The 19,229-nt window shown below is 42.6% G+C and overlaps 1 protein-coding gene across 1 annotated transcript in view; it reads left to right on the forward strand.

The window, feature by feature from the left end:
- Window positions 1–15,085, forward strand: part of LOC120045564 (double C2-like domain-containing protein alpha) — a 46,132-nt gene extending 31,047 nt beyond the window's left edge. The window contains exons 8-10 of the mRNA XM_038990468.1: window positions 897–978; window positions 4,540–4,636; window positions 14,690–15,085. Coding sequence (XP_038846396.1) covers window positions 897–978; window positions 4,540–4,636; window positions 14,690–14,826 — 316 coding nt within the window. The 3' untranslated portion in view covers window positions 14,827–15,085. The remainder of the gene's footprint in view (window positions 1–896; window positions 979–4,539; window positions 4,637–14,689) is intronic.
- The last annotated feature ends 4,144 nt before the right edge of the window (window positions 15,086–19,229 follow it).

A 19,229-nucleotide genomic window follows, 5' to 3' on the forward strand; every position in this document is an offset into this window, starting at 1 on the left:
CACACAATCATGCACGCAGACACAAACTGATGCATGCAGACACACACAGGCATACACAGACACACAGCGTCTCGTTCTTTTTCTTCTCTCGCTCTCACTCTCTCTACCACGCTCTCTCTCACGTTGTTCTGTATTAGCACTCAGTACATTCCCCATCTGTTTTGTTGTGTCTGAGTGTGGGGGAGAACATCAGGTCTTCGTGCTGCGGGGTGGTGGGTGGAAAATGTGTGTGTGATGGAAATGCAGAACACTAGCTCTCTGTCGGTTTATATATTAGAGAATGTGTCAGAGCACAGAGAGAGATACATGGCACAGTTAAAGAGTCTGCTGTGTAGCTTAAGACTTCAAGTATCAGACCGTGAGATAATACGAGTTCACGTTCAGAACTGTCCTTGTTATGACACACGTAGCTAGAAACGTACTATACAATATAGATTCGGACATGGGAAACGTACCGAATAGCACCCTATTCTCTAGATAGTCCATTACTTTTGACCAGGGCCTATAGGATCTGGTCAAAAGTGAATAGGGTGCAATTGGGACACAACCATAGTTTCTTATGCTGTAAGATGACAGCATCATATCTGCCCCATAAATTATGGGGTCTTTACATTTGGAACGTAACAACATCACGCTCCGAAAGTTATGTTTGGGATTTCATGTGTTTCAGAAGACATTATAATTCTGCAAAAGTTTCAGTGGATGGGGATTTGCAATTACAATAGCAGCAAGAAATCATGCAGAATGTACAGTAGCTTTAAACAGGACCTTGCGTTAGGAACGACAATGGCAAATGGCAACCTATTCCCTAGATAATGTACTACTTTGGACTGCATAATAAATTGAGTTTTTGTTTTCTTAATGGAGCGTGACAGCCTCACATTTCTCTGTATCAGGTACCTCAAGCCAGACCTGCAGAAGAAATCCAAGCATAAAACAGCCGTCATAAAAAAGACTCTTAACCCCGAGTTTAATGAGGTGTGTGTGTGGTTCTTGTGCTTGTGTGCAAGTTATAATCTGCATGTTTGTGAATTGTGCGGTGTGTGTGTTTGTGTGCATGTTTGTATGTGTTATTGTGCTTGTGTGTGCTCTTGTGTTTGTGTGTTGGTGTGCATGTGTGTGTTTGTGTGCCTGTTAGAATCTGCATGTTTGTGAATCGTGTTTGTGTGTGGCGTATGCGTGTTCTTCTGCCTGTGTGTGTGTGTGTGTGCCTGTTGGAATCTGCATGTTTGTGAATCGTGCGGTGTGCACCATGAAGAAAGCTTATTAGGACTATAATCAGTCCTCGGAGACACAATGAGCCTTTTGTTTACACATCATTTCTCTAAAATGCCCAATTATATACAATTGTTTGTACAATACAGCACTTACATTTCACATTGTTGTCATTCATAGGATGCTCATACCCCGAGCCATTTGCACTGCGAACGTACTAATACACGTTTTCTGAGTTTCTCTGCTCCAGTCCTGGGGACAGCCACTGTTTGGGTTCTCATTTCTAACCAATCACTTCTACAGCCTGAGTGCCAATCTGTTTTTGTTATCATGCACAAACAGATCTGGGATCAGGCTATCAGTTATGCTGAGCATGCATTACACAACTTCTAAAAACACATTTTGCAAATTCCTTGTAGCAAATCTTTCATTCCGTCCATCCTCAAACCCAGGATGTAAAAAAATGCCAACATGCAAACAGTGGGCTAAAAAATGTAAATATTTTGGAATAATTTTACATTTAAATAAATGTATTAGTGTGCACATTATTATGTGCAGAAACATCAAAATAGATTTCACGGAGCTGCAGAATATAAGGCAGCCGCTTTCTTTCCACAGCTCCACCAATCTGTCTTCCATCACCTCCGTACACACGGTGCCTGTTCTTGTTGCTTTCCTCTTCACCATCATTGTTTTCGTCTCACATGCTGCATGCTCATTGGCTATTAGCAGCAGTCCTTGGCCAATCGCAACGTAGCACTGCTCATACTACAGCATGACCAACAATGAAAATTATTGAGACATCTGACAGGGATCTGGAGAATGGAACAGCCATCATCGATGTGTCCTTAACCCGCTCAAACTGCATGTGCCGAAGTATTGATCCTAGCCCAAATTCATTTTGGATTTCACCCCGATCATGAAAATTGTCATGTTTGATTTTCGGTTTAAGGACCGATTTTACGAGATCCAGATTAAGCTTAGTCCTGGACTAAAATGAAACCAGGACTATACATAGTATAGGCGATTGTAGGTGATTATCAATCTATTTTAGTGGATTGGTTTTGTTGAACTGTGCAGATACTAATTGTTTAACTCTGCTGGAGTCTTCACTGTAATGGCCATCGAGGATGCATCCTATGCACTGCTTTAAAAAAATCATGTAGCTATATATCTATATATAGATATCCGCTGCTTATATGTCTTGCATTCCCAAACAAATTCACAAAAGGGCAGTTTAGCCAAGCAGAAATAATGACAATGTAAAGCATGACCCAAAAGGACAAATAAAATAAATATATTTTGTCTTTCTTTTTCAAGGTGTCCCCCCACCTTTCAGAGCTAGTAGCTAGCTGGAAATTCAGAAGGCCGGGACAAAACCAGTATCGCGATACTTGTTATTATCATGGCAAGGAAACAAAACACAAAGCGAATTCAACTTCTTTAGGAAAAACAACCCTATTGTTAGAAACGAACATCATTTGTCACATGTATTTATTTTCAGGCTTTAGCATACAATATTTTACATACAGCAAGTTTTTAAAGGACCAAATAGTTCGGTCTGCTTCGTGTTTTCATTTTTGGTATCTTCCCAGCCCTCAAATTCAGGGTTGCAAAGTAATTTGAAAATTTCCGCAACAATTGCCACACAACACTAGCCAAAAGAACGCAATCGTGGAGCTGGCTAATCGTAATGCACACATGGCAACAACCACCCTGACCACCTGTACTCATTAGCAACAATGTGCTGGGATTCAATCCAAGGCACATTATAGAGCAGCTCACTGGACAACTGACAATGTGCCGTTTAAAGGCAATTTCACCTTTTAAAAGGAAATGGTTGGCATTGTTAGTATTTCCACTTGGCTAAACAGCTCTCTATTTGTGAATTTATTTGGGAATGCAAGTCTTACAAGCAGCAGATACACTACATATACAAAAGTATGTGGACCCCTTTCAATTTAGTGGATTCGGCTATTTCAGCCACACCTGTTGCTGACAGGTGTATAAAATCGAGCACCCAGCCATGCATAGACAAACATTGGCAGTAGAATGGCCTTCCTGAAAAGCTCAGTGACTTTCAACATGGCACCGTCATAGGATGCCACTTTTCCAACAAGTTAGTTCGTCAAATGTCTGCCCTGCTAGAGCTGCTTCGGTCAACTGTAAGTGCTGTTATTGTGAAGTGGAAACGTCTATGAGTAACAACGACAACAGTGTGTGTGCTGAAGTGCATAAAAATTGTCTCCTCGGTTGCAACACTCACTACCGAGTTCCAAACTGCCCCTGGAAGCAACGTCAACACAATAACTGTTCGTTGGGAGCTTAATGAAGTGGGTTTCCATGGCCGAGCAGCCGCACACAAGCCTTTAAGATCACAATGTGGAATGCCAAGTGTCGGCTGGAGTGGTGTAAAGCTCGCCGCCATTGGACTCTGGAGCAGAGGAAGTACGTTCTCTGGAGTAATGAATCACGCTTCACCATCTGGCAGTCCGATGGACGAATCTGGGTTTGGCGTATGCCAGGAGAACGCTACCTGACGAATGCATAGTGCCCACTGTAAAGTCTGGTGGAGAATGACTATTTCCCAGTGCACAAAGCGAGGTCCATACAGGAATGGTTTGTCGAGATCGGTGTGGAAGAAGTTGACCGGCCTGCACAACGCCCTGACCTCAACCCTATCGAACACCTTTGGGAAGAATTGGAACGCCGACTGCAAGCTAGGCCTAATCGCCCAACATCAGTACCCGACCTCACTAATACTCTTGTGAATGAATGGAAGCATGTCCCCGCAGTAATGTTCCAACGTCTAGTGGAAAGCCTTCCCAGAAGAGTGGAGGCTGTTATAGCAGCAAAGGGGGGACCAACTCCATACTAATGGCCATGATTTTGGAATTAGATGTTTGAAGAGCAGGTGTCCATATACTTTTGGTGTATGTAATGTGTTTAATGCAGCTACACACATTTTGAACGCAACTGCATAGGTCCTATGATGTAGGATCGACGACAATACAGCGAAGTACTGTATGCTGTCGATTTAAATTGGCTAAACTGGAGTGAAATTCAGCAAACACACTGGCTGCCACAGGACCAACAATGAGAAACTGAATCTGTTACCATTCTCATAAGGAAATTTAAGAAATCCTGTTCAACAGTGTGTTTCTATGTTTCTTTCATTGCTTTACATTTTCTACCCAAGTTACTAGACATGCATACACTATTTCTATATTAATTATCCTTATAGGGCCCATTTGTCTCTCTATCTCTCTATCTCTCGTTAATAATTGCCTTTTGACCCGCCATCCATCCCATGGGTCTCTGCAGGAGTTCTTCTATGAGATCTCCTTCACGGAGCTGTCCACCAAAACCCTGGAGGTCACCGTCTGGGACTACGACCTAGGGAAATCCAACGATTTTATTGGTGAGTTGGCGACTGCGCCACCCACAGTCATAAGGGGGATTCTAGTCGTGGGCGGTCTGGTTGCCCAATTGGGACAGTTTCTTCATTTTCTTCACCAAGGCGGTGGTTCATTCAAAGGCACAGTGGTGTAAAGTACTTAAGTAAAAATACTTTAAAGTACTACTTAAGTAGTTTTTGGGGGTATCTGTACTTTACTTTACTGTTTACATTTTTGACAACTTTTACTTCACTACATTCCTAAAGAAAAGAGTGTGCCCCTGGCTATCCGTAAATGTAAAAAACAAGAAAATTGTGCCATCTGGTTTGCTTGATACAAGGATTTCTTTTATTATTTGTACTTTTACTTTTGATACTTAAGTATATTTTAGCAATTACATTTACTTTTGATACTTGAGTATATTTAAAACCAAATACTTTTAGACTTGTGTCATTTTCTATTATGGTATCTTTACTTTTACTCAAGTATGACAATTGGGTACTTTTTCCACCACTGGTCAAAGCACTGATCTCATCAGTGCAATTGCTCCAGGTCTTCAACAGTGGTAAGCGCAGATGCAAGCAGCTGCGGCTTGGGTGGGGTACAAGAACACAACGGCACCCTTAAGCCTGTAGCTTTCTGCTCACGTACACACAGTAACGGCAAAAAGAGATCGAGAATGAGTGACTCGTAGGCTTGTGGGCATCAGCAAAGATTTACTAGCATTTGTGAGGGTTGGAGAACTATCGCTTGATCACAGATCACAAACCGCTGGTGACATTGATAAACAACAAAGACCTGGACAATGCACCCCTTTGATGTCAGTGGTCGCTGATTCGACTTGATGAAGTTCAACCCCATCGAGGGAAGAACGGAAGAACCTGGTCGTCGCCAATGCCTTGTCTAGGCACCCCAAACCAGAGATGGACGATACAAGGTTGGAAGCAGATGTCCAGGCTATGGAAAGGATCATACAGTGCCTTCAGAAAGTATTCATACTCCTTGACATTCCACATTTTGTTGTGTTACAGCCTGAATTCACCAATCTAGATATAATAGCCCATAATGGCAAAGTGAAATCATGTTTTTCGAAATTTTAGCAAATGTTATTGAAAATGAAATACAGAAATATCAAATTTACACCCCTGAGTCAACACATGTTAGAATCACCTTTGGCAGTGATTACAGCTGTAATCAGCTGAGTCTTTCTGGGTAAGTCTCTAAGAGCTTTGCACACCTGGATTGTACAATATTTGCTCATTATTCTTTTAAAAATAATTTAAGCTCTATCAAGTTAGTTGTTGATCATTGCTAGACAGCCATTTTCAAGTCTTGCCATAGATTTTCAAGCCGATTTAAGTCCAAACTGTAACTTGGTGACTCAGGAACATTCAGTGTTGTTTTGGTAAGCAAGTATATTTGGCTTTGTGTTTTAGGTTATTGTCCTGCTGAAAGGTACATTTGTGAAATTGGCAGCAGACCTCAGCGAGTTCAAGGGGAAAACGTTCCTAGTCTTCAAAGACTACTACTCTTGGTGGCTCAAGATCTTGAACTTCACAAAGACAACTAGTGAGGCAAAACTTCCAAGCATCTTCGCAAGGTTCAGAATACCTGAAGAAATGGTGACTGTAACGGCTTTCCTCCTCCTCTTCATCCGAAGAGGAGGAGCAGGGATTGAACCAAAATGCAGCGTTTGAATTCGACATAATATTTATTTACAAAACGGAAAAACACGACAACACTTTAACAAACTACAAAACAATAAACTACGTAGACAGACCTGGACGACGAACTTACATGAAACACGAAGAACGCATGAACAGGAAAAATGACTACATAAAAAAACGAACGTACAAACAAACCGAGACAGTCCCGTGTGGCGCGACAAACACAGACACAGGAGACAACCACCCACAAACAAACAGTGTGAAAACACCTACCTTAATATGACTCTCAATCAGAGGAAATGAAAACCACCTGCCTCTAATTGAGAGCCATATCAGGTCACCCTTTAAACCAACATAGAAACAGAAAACATAGACTGCCCACCCAAACTCACGTCCTGACCAACTAACACATACAAAACTAACAGAAAACAGGTCAGGAACGTGACATAACCCCCCCCTCAAGGTGCGAACTCCGGGCGCACCAGCACAAAGTCTAGGGGAGGGTCTGGGTGGGCATCTGACCACGGTGGTGGCTCAGGCTCTGGGCGAGGTCCCCACCCCACCATAGTCAATCCCAGCTTACGTCTCCCCCTTAGAATGACCACCCTCATCTTACACCCACTTAATTTAAATGTTAACCTTAAGATAAGGGGCAGCACCAGGACAAGGGGCAGCACCGGGATAGAGAGATAGCTCAAGACCGAGAGGTAGGTCAGGATAGAGAGGTAGCTCAGGATAGAGGGGCAACTCCGGACTGAAGGGCAGCTCCGGACAGAGAGACAGCTCTGGACTGAGGGACAGTTCTGGATCAATGGCAGCTCTGGGCTGAGGGGCAGCTCATGACTGGCTGACGGCTCTGGACGCTCATGGCTAGCTGACGGCTCTGGACGCTCATGGCTAGCTGACGGCTCTGGACGCTCATGGCTGGCTGACGGCTCTGGACGCTCATGGCTCGCTGGCGGCTCTGGACGCTCATGGCTCGCTGGCGGCTCTGGCAGATCCTGTCTGGTTGGCGGCTCTGGCAGATCCTGTCTGGTTGGCGGCTCTGGCAGATCCTGACTGACGAATGGCTCTAGCGGCTCCTGACTGACTAACGGCTCTGACGGCTCGGGACAGACGGGCGGCTCTAATGGCTCGGGACAGACGGATGGCTCTAATGGCTCGGGACAGACGGATGGCTCAGACGGCGCTGCGGAGACGGATGGCTCAGATGGCGCTGCGGAGACGGATGGCTCAGATGGCGCTGCGGAGACGGATGGCTCTGGCTGATCCTGTCTGGCGGAAGGCTCTAGCGGCTCCTGTCTGGCGGAAGGCTCTAGCGGCTCCTGTCTGGCGGAAGGCTCTGTAGGCTCATGGCAGACGGGCGGCTTTGCAGGCTCATGGCAGACGGGCGGCTTTGAAGGCTCAATACAGACGGGCAGTTCATGCGGCGCTTGGCAGACGGACAGTTCAGGCGCCGTTGGGCAGACGGCAGACTCTGGCCGGCTGAGACACACTGTAGGCCTGGTGCGTGGTGCCGGAACTGGAGGCACCGGACTGGAGACACGCACTTCAAGCCTAGTGCGGGGAGCAGGGACAGGGCACACTGGACTCTCAAAACGTACTATAAGCCTGGTGCGTGGTACCGGCACTGGTGGCACCGGGCTAAGGGCACGCACATCAGGACGAGTACGGGGAGAAGGAACAGTGCGTACAGGGCTCTGGAAACGCACAGGAGGCTTAGTGCGTGGTGCCGGAACTGGAGGCACTGGGCTGGAGACACGCACCATAGGAAGAGTGCGTGGAGGAGGAACAGGGCTCTGAAAACGCACTGGAAGCCTGGTGCGTGGTGTAGGCACTGGTGGTACTGGGCTGGGGCGGGGAGGTAGCGCCGGAAATACCGGACCGTGCAAGCGTACTGGCTCCCTTGAGCATTGAGCCTGCCCAACCTTACCTGGTTGAATGCTCCCCGTCGCCCGACCAGTGCGGGGGGTGGAATAACCCGCACCGGGCTATGTAGGCGAACCGGGGACACCATGCGTAAGGCTGGTGCCATGTATGCCGGCCCGAGGAGACGTACTGGTGGCCAGATATGTAGGGCCGGCTTCATGACATCCGGCTCAACGCTCAATCTAGCCCTACCAGTGCGGGGAGGTGGAATAACCCGCACCGGGCTATGCACACGTACAGGAGACACCGTGCGCTCTACTGCGTAACACGGTGTCTGCCCGTACTCCCGCTCTCCACGGTTAGCCTGGGAAGTGGGCGCAGGTCTCCTACCTGCCCTTGGCCCACTACCTCTTAGCCCCCCCCCAAGAAATTTTTGGGGTTTCTTCACGGGCTTCCGTGCTAGCCGCGTACCTTCATAAATCCGGTCTCTCTCTCCCGTTGCCTCCGCTCTCCTAATCGCCTCCAGCTGTTCCCATGGAAGGCGATCTCTTCCAGCTCGGATCTCCTCCCATGTGTAGCAACCTTTTCCATTTAACACGTCCTCCCATGTCCACTGCTCGAACTCACGCTGCTTGGTTCTGGATCGGTGGGTGGTTCTGTAACGGCTTTCCTCCTCCTCTTCATCCGAAGAGGAGGAGCAGGGATTGAACCAAAATGCAGCGTTTGAATTCGACATAATATTTATTTACAAAACGGAAAAACACGACAACACTTTAACAAACTACAAAACAATAAACTACGTAGACAGACCTGGACGACGAACTTACATGAAACACGAAGAACGCATGAACAGGAAAACTGACTACATAAAAAAACGAACGTACAAACAAACCGAGACAGTCCCGCGTGGCGCGACAAACACAGACACAGGAGACAACCACCCACAAACAAACAGTGTGAAAACACCTACCTTAATATGACTCTCAATCAGAGGAAATGAAAACCACCTGCCTCTAATTGAGAGCCATATCAGGTCACCCTTTAAACCAACATAGAAACAGAAAACATAGACTGCCCACCCAAACTCACGTCCTGACCAACTAACACATACAAAACTAACAGAAAACAGGTCAGGAACGTGACAGTGACAGATAATGGCCCACATTCTAAATCGCAGAAACTTTGAGATTTTACAGCCAAGTACGACTTCAAACGCACAACTTCAAGTCCATAATATCCCCAAGCAAACGGGATGGTGGAATGGGAAAATGGCAAAATATATCCTCAAACAGAAAGATTCACAGCTCGCACTAATGAGCTACAGGGACACTGCAAAGGAAGCAACACGAGAAAGTCCAGCCAGACTCCTTATGGGAAGGAGACTCCACACGACAGCTCCTACTCTGAAACAAAACTTGAAGCCAGCATGGCCAAACCTGGCCACCGTAAAGCACAATGATGCCAAAGCCAAACACTCCTATGAGAAAACGTGCAACAGGAGGTACTCTACCAGACCACTCTGTGCTCTGCAGATTGGCTACAAGGTTCGCTTGAAAACTGATGGAGAGAAAGAGTGGAAAATGACCTGAGTCATCCAAAGTAAGCGCTTCACACCATAGTCCTTTGTCGTACAAACATAGCATGGGGACTCGACAAGACGGAACCGCCAACACTTGCAACGTGGTCAGGACGCACAGAGCACAGGCAAAAGTAGGCAAAAGTAAATTGACCAAAGTTGCTAAGCTTGCTAGATAAACTCCTTCAACGAATGACAGAATATCGAGTTTATGATTATACAGATAGCTCATGAATAATGGGGAGATGAAGAGTGGAAATATACTGAACAAAAATATAAACGCAAAATGCAACAATTTCAAATATTTTACTGAATGACAGTTCAATTACAGGAAATCAGTCAATTGAAATAACTTAATTAGGTCATAATCTATGGATTTCACATGACTGAGCAGGGGCGCAGCCATGGGTGCACCCTCTTCGGAGCCAGGTCCACCAACTGGGGAGCCAGGCCCAACCAATCAGAATGAGTTTTTCCCCACAAAAGGGCTTTATTACAAATATAAATACTCCTTACAAACCCCTCCACCACCACCACCACCACCACCAAATTCTCTAAAAAGATGTGGAGGGGGCATATGTGGAGGGGGCAAATTAACATTTAATCATGTGGCAACAGCTCTGTTTGACATTCCTGCAATCAGCATGCCAATTGCACGCTCCCTCAAAACTTGAGACATCTGTGGCATTGTTGTGTCACAAAACTACACATTTTAGAGATGCCGTTCATTGTCCCCAGTACAAGGTGCACTTGTGTAATTATCATGCTGTTTAATCAGCTTCCCGGGATCCCGGTTACCCATGTTAATCCCTAGTGGTAACTAGTGCTACCTTTGAACTCTCTGGTCCCAGACCAACACCGATCAGCTTTGCCTCAGAAAAGTGTGATCCAGGACAAGCTCTTACCGGTCTGGAAGCATTGTGGAGCCTGCAACCAAGTTAACCTTTTAGTTAGGGAATGAGCAATATGGGGCAAAATAATCCCCTTTTCTTTTCATCTTGGTGTACCCATTACCCTGTAGTTTTGAAAGAGTGAAAAAGAAAAGAGAAATTGGTCAAATAAAATGACTTATTTTTATTTGACGAAAGAGTTCATGAAATACTTAGAGTTCCAGAGAAGAAAAAGAGAGAAAAGAAAGAAGTTATATCAAAACTATAGAAAAGCATGTCGTAAAAAGCTTTGCTATTAAAAACAGTGTAGTGCTTTAGCCTAAATACAGTTGAAGTCAGAAGTTTATATACACTTAGGTTGGAGTCATTAAAACTCATTTATCAACCACTCCACAAATTTCTTGTTAACACGCTATAGTTTTGGCAAGTAATTTTTCCAACAATTGTTTACAGACAGATTATTTCACTTATAATTCACTGTATCACAATTCCAGTGGGTCAGAAGTTAACATACACTAAGTTGACTGTGCCTTTAAACAGCTTGGAAAATTCCAGAAAATTATATCATGGCTTTAGAAGCTTCTGATAGGCTAATTGACATCATTTTAGTCAATTGGAGGTGAACCTGTGGATGTATTTCAAGCCTACCTTCAAACTCAGTGCCTCTTTGCTTGACATCATGGGAAAATCAAAAGAAATCAGCCAAGACCTCAGAAAAAAAATTGTAGACCTCCACAAGTCTGGTTCATCCTTGGGAGCAATTTTCAAATGCCTGAAGGCACCACGTTCATCTGTACAAACAATAGTACGCAAGTATTAACACCATGGGACCACGCAGCCGTCATACTGCTCAGGGAGGAGACGCGTTCTGTCTCCTAGAGATGAACGTACTTTGGTGAGAATAGTGCAAATCAATCCCAGAACAACAGCAAAGGACCTTGTGAAGATGCTGGAGGAAACAGGTACAAAGTATCTATATCCACGAGTCCTATATCGACATAACCTGAAAGGCCGCTCAGCAAGGAAGAAGCCACTGCTCCAAAACCGCTATAAAAAAGCCAGACTACGGTTTGCAACTGCACAGAACTGTTTGGCTACAATGACCATCGTTATGTTTGGAGGATAAAGGGGGAGGCTTGGAAGCCGAAGAACACCATCCCAACCGTGAAGCACGGCGGTGACAGCATCATGTTGTGGGGTGCTTTTCTGCAGGAGGCACTGGTGCACTTCACAAAATAGATGGCATCATGAGGATGGAAAATTATGTGGATATATTGAAGCAACATCTGGGTCTTCCAAATGGGTCTTCCAAATAGAAAATGACCCAAAGCATACTTCCAAAGTTGTGGCAAAATGGCTTAAGGACAACAAAGTCAAGGTATTGGAGTGGCCATCACAAAGCCCTGGCCTCAATTCTATAGAAAAGTTGTGGGCAGAATAATGGGGTCAACTTTGGGTCATGATAGGGGCTGCACCAAATGTTTTATGTATTATAATAATTGACTATGCTTATGTTATATTAATAGAAGGGGAAGGGCTGTAAGACCCCTACCCCACTACATTTATAGGGTCCTGGACTATAGATTAGCAATATATATATTCATTATAAGGTTTAATGTTGTTCCACAGTTCTTTTCTAGTCTCTGCTTCTTATAAGAAGCGGTCTGAGAGATGTGCGAGTTATTGCAGTCAAAATAGGGTGTCTGTGAGAAAGCGCCTCAAGGCTAAAAGAGATTCATAGCCACAGAACCCTGCAGGGGAGTGAAAAAGATAAGAGACTAGTCAGACATACCACTATAAAGCAACTTGGGGAGTGGAAAATAACTGCTGAGCCCTTAGAAAACACTGGAACTATTGTCTCACCTGCAAGTTTGTAAAACTGTATGTGCATGGGCTTGGTCTCATGGGTAGAAGGTATTGACATAGGCAGTTACATCGCTAGGAGTTGACTGCAAGCATATTAAAAGCAACTTGGACTTTTCCTATTTTGCAGAACTCAGGAGAGACATCAGTTGTATGTTTGATTTTTGATCTTTGACTTCTGTCTACAGCTGTATTTTGATTAAAATTGTTATGATTTATAAGTGCACATTTTGAGTATTCCTTATTTGTTTAGTAAATAACGGAGCCCAGAAAAGTGGAACCAACAAGAACTGAAAAAGCGTGTGCGAGCAAGGAAGCCTACATACCAACCTGACTCAGTTACACCAGCTCTGTCATGGAGGAATGAGCCAAAATTCACCCAACTTATTGTGGGAAGCTTGGTGAAGGCTACCTGAAACGTTTGACCCAATTTAAACAATTTAAAGGCAATGCTACCAAATACTAATTGAGTGTATGTAAACTTCTGACCCACTGGGAATGTGATGAAAGAAATAAAAGCTGAAATAAATCTTTCTCTCTAGTATTATTCTGACATTTCACATTCTTAAAATAAAGTGGTGATCCTAACTGACCTAAGACAGGACATTTTTACTAGGATTAAATGTCAGGAATTGTGAAAAACTGAGTTGAAATGTATTTGGCTAAGGTGTATGTAAACTTCCAACTTCAACTGTAGTTATACACGGTATGTTGTTTGTTTATATACTGTATGTGAACCTAGTTATTATGGGATCAGCCGTCTTGCTTAAAAACTTCTTAGGGATAGGCGTCCAACTAGCGGGACACCAGCCGACAACATCCGGTGAAATTGGAGGGCACGCAATTCAAATAAATAATTGTAATATTAAACATTCATGAACATTCAAGTATCTTATATAATTTAAAAGCTTAAATTCTTGTTAATCTAACTGTGTTGTCCGATTTCAAATAGGCTTTACGGCGAAAGCATACCATGAAATTGTCTGAGGACGGCGCCCCACGTCAACATATTTTTCAACCAGCACAGGCTTCATAAATTCACAAATAGCGATGAAATAAATCACTTACTTTTGAAGATCTTCCTCTGTTTGCAGTCCCAAGAGTCCCAGCTACAACATGAATTGTCGTTTTGTTGGATTTTATCTTTCTTTATTTCCCAAAAAGTCAGTTTAGTTGGTGCCATCGATTTCAGTAATCCACTCGTTCAACATGCAGACAAATGAGTCCAAAAAGCTACCACTAAACTTCGTCCAAACAAATGATGTTTCTATTCAGTAGGAAAGGAAAATTAGTAAGCGTGCCGAAAGACTGATATTGTTCCGGTGCTCGTCTCACCAAAACTCAAAATTCTTGCTTGTTTTCAAAAAACAAGCCTGAAACCTTGAATAAAGACTGTTGACATCTAGTAGAAGCCATAGGAATTGCAATCTGGGAGACGGATTTACATAGAAACAATAGGTTTCCATCATAAGAGCCTGGGAGCTAAAAAAAAAAAATCCTGTTGGATTTTCTTCTGAATTTTGCCTGCCATATCAGTTCTGTTATAGACTCAGACATTATTTTAACAGTTGTAGAAACTGCAAAGTGTTTTCTATCCAATGCGACCAATTATATGCATATCCTGGCTTCTGGGCTTGAGTAACAGGCAGTTTACTTTGGGCAGGTCAGTCAGGCGGAAATTCAGGAAACTAGACTATCCCTAAGAAGTTTAAGGGGGGAGATGTAGCGATATGCTGATAACCTAACATCATTAAATAGATTTTAGCCTAAGTTCAAGCACGCACTGCCAGACATGCGCAGTTAGACCAATGATGTTCAGCAATAAAGACCCATAAAGATAGCTCGGGGGTATATCGTTTCATTTATACATTTATACAAGTTAATACAGTTTACCAGTAAGACAGCCGAACTTTACAGTCCCTTTTATTGAATCCCGGGCCCAAGACTTGTTGGGCAACAACTAGAGGTTGCTGCAATGGTCACGTTCCAGGACGACTACATTGCAGTCACCTGCCAGAAATCTCAACTCCTGGATAAGTGTTTATCAGCTAATCCCATTATAAATAATCTGATGCTGACTGCAAAGTTAATAACTTGGAACGCATCAATGGATTGATCCACACAGTGCTACTATGATATAAGTTGCCTGGAATGCCATCTATTGCTACACAGATTGTTTTGTAACTTCATTTTTCTGTCTACGTCTTCTAGGAGGCGTGTCCTTAGGCTGTCACTCACAAGGAGAAACTCTCCAGCATTGGATAGACTGTCTGAAGAACAAGGGCACAAAGGTGGAGCGATGGCACACGTTGACCAATGAGCTGCCTGGATCCACATTCCATGAATGAAAATGGGCCAATAATGATATCTCACCACTGTACTGTTTTTGGCCAAAATGTTTGGCTAAAATGGGATTATCGATGAAAAGGTGTTCATCATCGCATGTTATGAAGATGTATTCTGAATGACTTGAACATTTGAGTTCAGAAAGAAATGGTAGGGGTGTGGTGTTAATTGAGCCAAAGGGGTAAGTTAAGGCATCCTTGTTTCTAAGAAACCATACACAAAATGTATAATTTGGCCAAATACTTAGGAAGCGGTCATCATTTCATGGAGTCTGTGCAGTGCTAGGGACCGAGTTTCCTAAACTCGGTCCCTAGCACTACACAGCTGATTCAAATAATCAACTAATCATCAAGCTTTGCTCATTTTAATTAGCTGTGTAGTGTTCAGGCAGTAAAACAAAACGTGCACCCCTTGGGGTCCCGAGGACCGAATTTGTGAAACGCTGCTGTGAAGGAAGAAACCAGGAAAAAGTGGGAAGCAAGTCAGGTCCCCAAAAATGATTTTCACCAAGTCAGATGAATATGTGTTAGAGGTTTCATGATGCTTGTATTTTAACCAAAGTAGATAATTTTAAGATTGTTCTATACATCAGTTGGGGTCTTTATGAGCTTCAATATGAGGTCCTAAACCTAGCATGAAGTTCATCCTTGTAGCTGTGTGGGCTAATATAGTCAAAATGTTAGCATTTTGGGTAAGTGTTTTCTTCCCAGGCATCATGCAAGGCATTATCGCTGGGACATGAGGTAATAACAGGGCATGGCCTATGTTAAAAATGCTTAAAATGATTCAAAGACAAAAAGTGCTTCTGATTGTGTTGAATTGTGTTTGGAAAATAAAGATAGACATGGTTTTAATAAGGTAGTGGTAATATTTCATTCAGTACAGAAATGTGCAGCCAAGTTTGTCCCGCAGCTCAACTTACCCCATACCCAATGTAAGTTGTGCCAAGAGATCACTTTTTTGGGACAAACTAGGCTTTCAATATTTACATGAATTCTGATTATTTCCAGGGATACACATCATCCTGAAATATGTATAGATATCTTTGTTAGAAAGAATACTATACTGTATGTCCCTTGATGGAATGAGGCTGAATGTAAAAAATGGCACAACTTACACCACTCTCTCCTAAGTAGAGAATATTTCCTTATACTTAGGTTGTACATAATTCTATTTTACGTTACAGAGTGCCATATCCATTCTGTATATTTAATTTGTTCAGAAACATAGCTCCCTAGGCTACTGAATAGACCTCCTGTGAAAAAGGGAAATTAAAATCATGTAAACCACGTCTAAGGAAGAGAAAAAAACTAATTATTTTGTCAATTTACTCCTCATTATTCATACTGTTTCGTTTGTTTATTCTTCTAAAATTAGATTTCGTTCTTTCATTAACTTCTGATTCGTCCTGACCTGGAAAATATCCCCCCGTATTTCCATTCTCACTGCCTGAATACCTCTCCCACAGCAATAACGTCTTGCCTAATGCTTCCAAAGAATTCTCAATGGGTCTCATTAGTAACAAACATTTTTTATCAACTGATGTAATTGCCATTAAATGATCTGCAAATTATAATTCATTTGATTAAATAGTGCAAAGTAATAAGACAGTTGGTTCTTTGCATGTTTGATGTAATAAAAAAAAAATGTGACTGACTTACGTCTCCTCCATCTTTGGTTGAACAGACACAAATGCTCGAAGAGCATCATTTCAAGATGTAGGCCTACATCTCTGTGCTGTTCCAGATTTTCTCGAGTCACATTGGGATGACTACCCTTGTAAAATAAATATGTACTTTGTTCAAGTAAAGCATTGTGGAAAGGTTTTTCTGCTTTTTGGACGGTCTAGGGCTGTGGCGGTCATGACATTTTGGCAGCCGGTAACTGTCACGCAATTGACCATTAATTGTAGAATAAAAAACATGAGCTGGTGCACACCCAGCAAAATGTGTTCGCGTGGAGGTGCTGACTAACGGCGAATAAACTATCAAAATAAAGAGAGTCACACACTTCATACATAAACTCCCAGTCATTTATTGGGTATTATGCCAAAACGTTGGTATATGGAGTGTGCAACTTTCTCTATTTTGATAGTTTATAATTGACCGTTAATTAACATAAACATGTTTAGCATCTCCAGGCTTCCACACATTGGAACATCTACATTTTAAATATGGCCTATATCATCACAATAAATCCATTATTTATTTTAGGCAGGTCTAAATAAACATAATAGGAAGAAAATGTAGCCTATTTCAGAACAACAGAATAATAGCATATTCTAAGTCATCCTTTTGTTTGGCCCTGATCTGGCTATGCCATATGGATGTGGGCTGAAATAGTTAATTTAGCAGATAAGATTTGCTTATAATTCTCGTGGCATTCTTTTTATTTTATAGTAAGAAGAATACATTTGAAAATTGCTGAGTAAAATAGAAAGGATATTTTTCCCAAACGATTTCCAAAGGAGTGCGGACATGTGGCTATTCTGTGTTGAGCGGTTAACAAAGTAATCATTTGAAACAGGTCCTCTTATATGCTTAATATAGAGTTATTTATGCAAATTTAGTTGTGATACAAACCTTAGGCTATACACTGAGCGTAGAAAACATTATGAACACCTGCTCTTTCCATGAAGTAGACTGACCAGGTGAATCCAGGTGAAACTGTTGGTTAAGGGCTTGTAAGTAAGCATTTCACGGTAAGGTCTACACTTGTATTCGGCACATGTGACAAATAAAGTTTGATTTGATTAGCTTTGATTTTGAAAGCTATGATCCCTTATTGATATCACTTGTTAAATCCACTTCAATCAGTGTAGATGAAGGGGAGGAGATAGGTTAAAGGAGGATTTTTAAGACTGCAGACAATTGAGACAGGGATTGTGTATGTCTGCCATTCAGAGGATGAATGGGCAAGACAAAAGATATGTGCCTTTGAACAAGGTATGGTAGTAAGTGCCAGACGCACCGGTTTATCAAGAACTACAATGCTGCGCTCAACAGTTTCCCGTGTGTATGAAGAATGGTCCACCACCCAAAGGACATCCAGCCAACTTGACACAACTGTGGGAAGCATTGGAGTCAACATGGGCCAGCATCCCTGTGGAATGCTTTCAACACCTTGTAGAGTCCGTGCCCTGATGAATTGATGCTGTTCTGAGGGCAAAAGGGGTGGTGCAACTCAATATTAGGAAAGTGTTCTTAATGTTTTATATACTCAGAGTATGTTTCGATTTCTAACACATTCTAAGGCTGGATGATGCGACTCTCATGATGATTTGAAAAAAGTTGCACGAAAGGCAAAGGCTCTGCTCTGTTTCTTGCGCAGGTGGGACACACTTCGTTAGTCTCTGATTATCAATTTGACAAGCACTTAATAATATTCTCACCCATTAGGCTATTCTCAATTTAATCTGGTCTTTATATATAGCCTACTAATATATGTGTATTAAGGTAAAATAGAGACATAAGAATGTAAAGTATGATTTGCACATGTAAAATATGAGTTGACCTGTATAATCAGTTTTGTAGTTGCAAACATGTAACTTCTTTTGAGAATCAGTGCAACAACACTTGCAAGCAGGTAATGTGATGTGTGAATAAATACCAACAACACTTGCAAACATGTAACATGATGTAACATGTAATCTTCTTTGAATCAAAACTAAATTTGCCGATGTCAAATCTGTGCGCTCTGAGTTTTGTCACTAGTTCTGTGCTTTTAAGAGCTGCTCTGCAGGAAAGCAGCAGAGAAAACATTACAGCTCTGGTGGGCAGGGTTTTCTCTTCAGATCAATCAGGTGAGGTGTTGTCATTCTGGAACGTGCTTTCACATTTCACAAGGTTCCGATCTGGAAGCAAGTTTGTTAAAATTACTAGCTAAATGATATTCACAGAATTTGAAAGCTACAGCAAGGGGATGGCGAAGAAGAATTAAAATGAGTATTTGGACGTTCCCTTTCAGTCCTTATATACTGCTACACAGACAAGTTATATAAGCATGATTTACATGATTCATGATTCATTATTAACGTTGGTTCCTGCATGTGACTGATTGATACCTCACAAGGCTTCTTCTGTCAAAGCTGAGACCTTAAAACTGAGATACTCCTTTTGGTTCCCAGAGCAATGTTGTACTGCCAAATTGCTTATCAGTCATAGTGTGGATTCCTCCCTTGTACAATCAATCAGTCACTCGCATGAACCCAACCAAGTTGGTTAAAGAAAAGCAGCATTATGCTAAACATATGATCTGATACACGGAGAAACTTCCATCACACTCCCTCCTTTTATCACTCTGTGACAACTATTGTTACATTTTAAGCTAAGCATTAGATTAAACATTTATATTACAAGTAAAACCAGACACTTTATCCTTTCAAACCCTTCATTCTGGGTTGTAC

The sequence above is a fragment of the Salvelinus namaycush genome, chromosome 4, assembly GCF_016432855.1.
Source record: "Salvelinus namaycush isolate Seneca chromosome 4, SaNama_1.0, whole genome shotgun sequence".
NCBI lineage: Eukaryota > Metazoa > Chordata > Actinopteri > Salmoniformes > Salmonidae > Salvelinus > Salvelinus namaycush.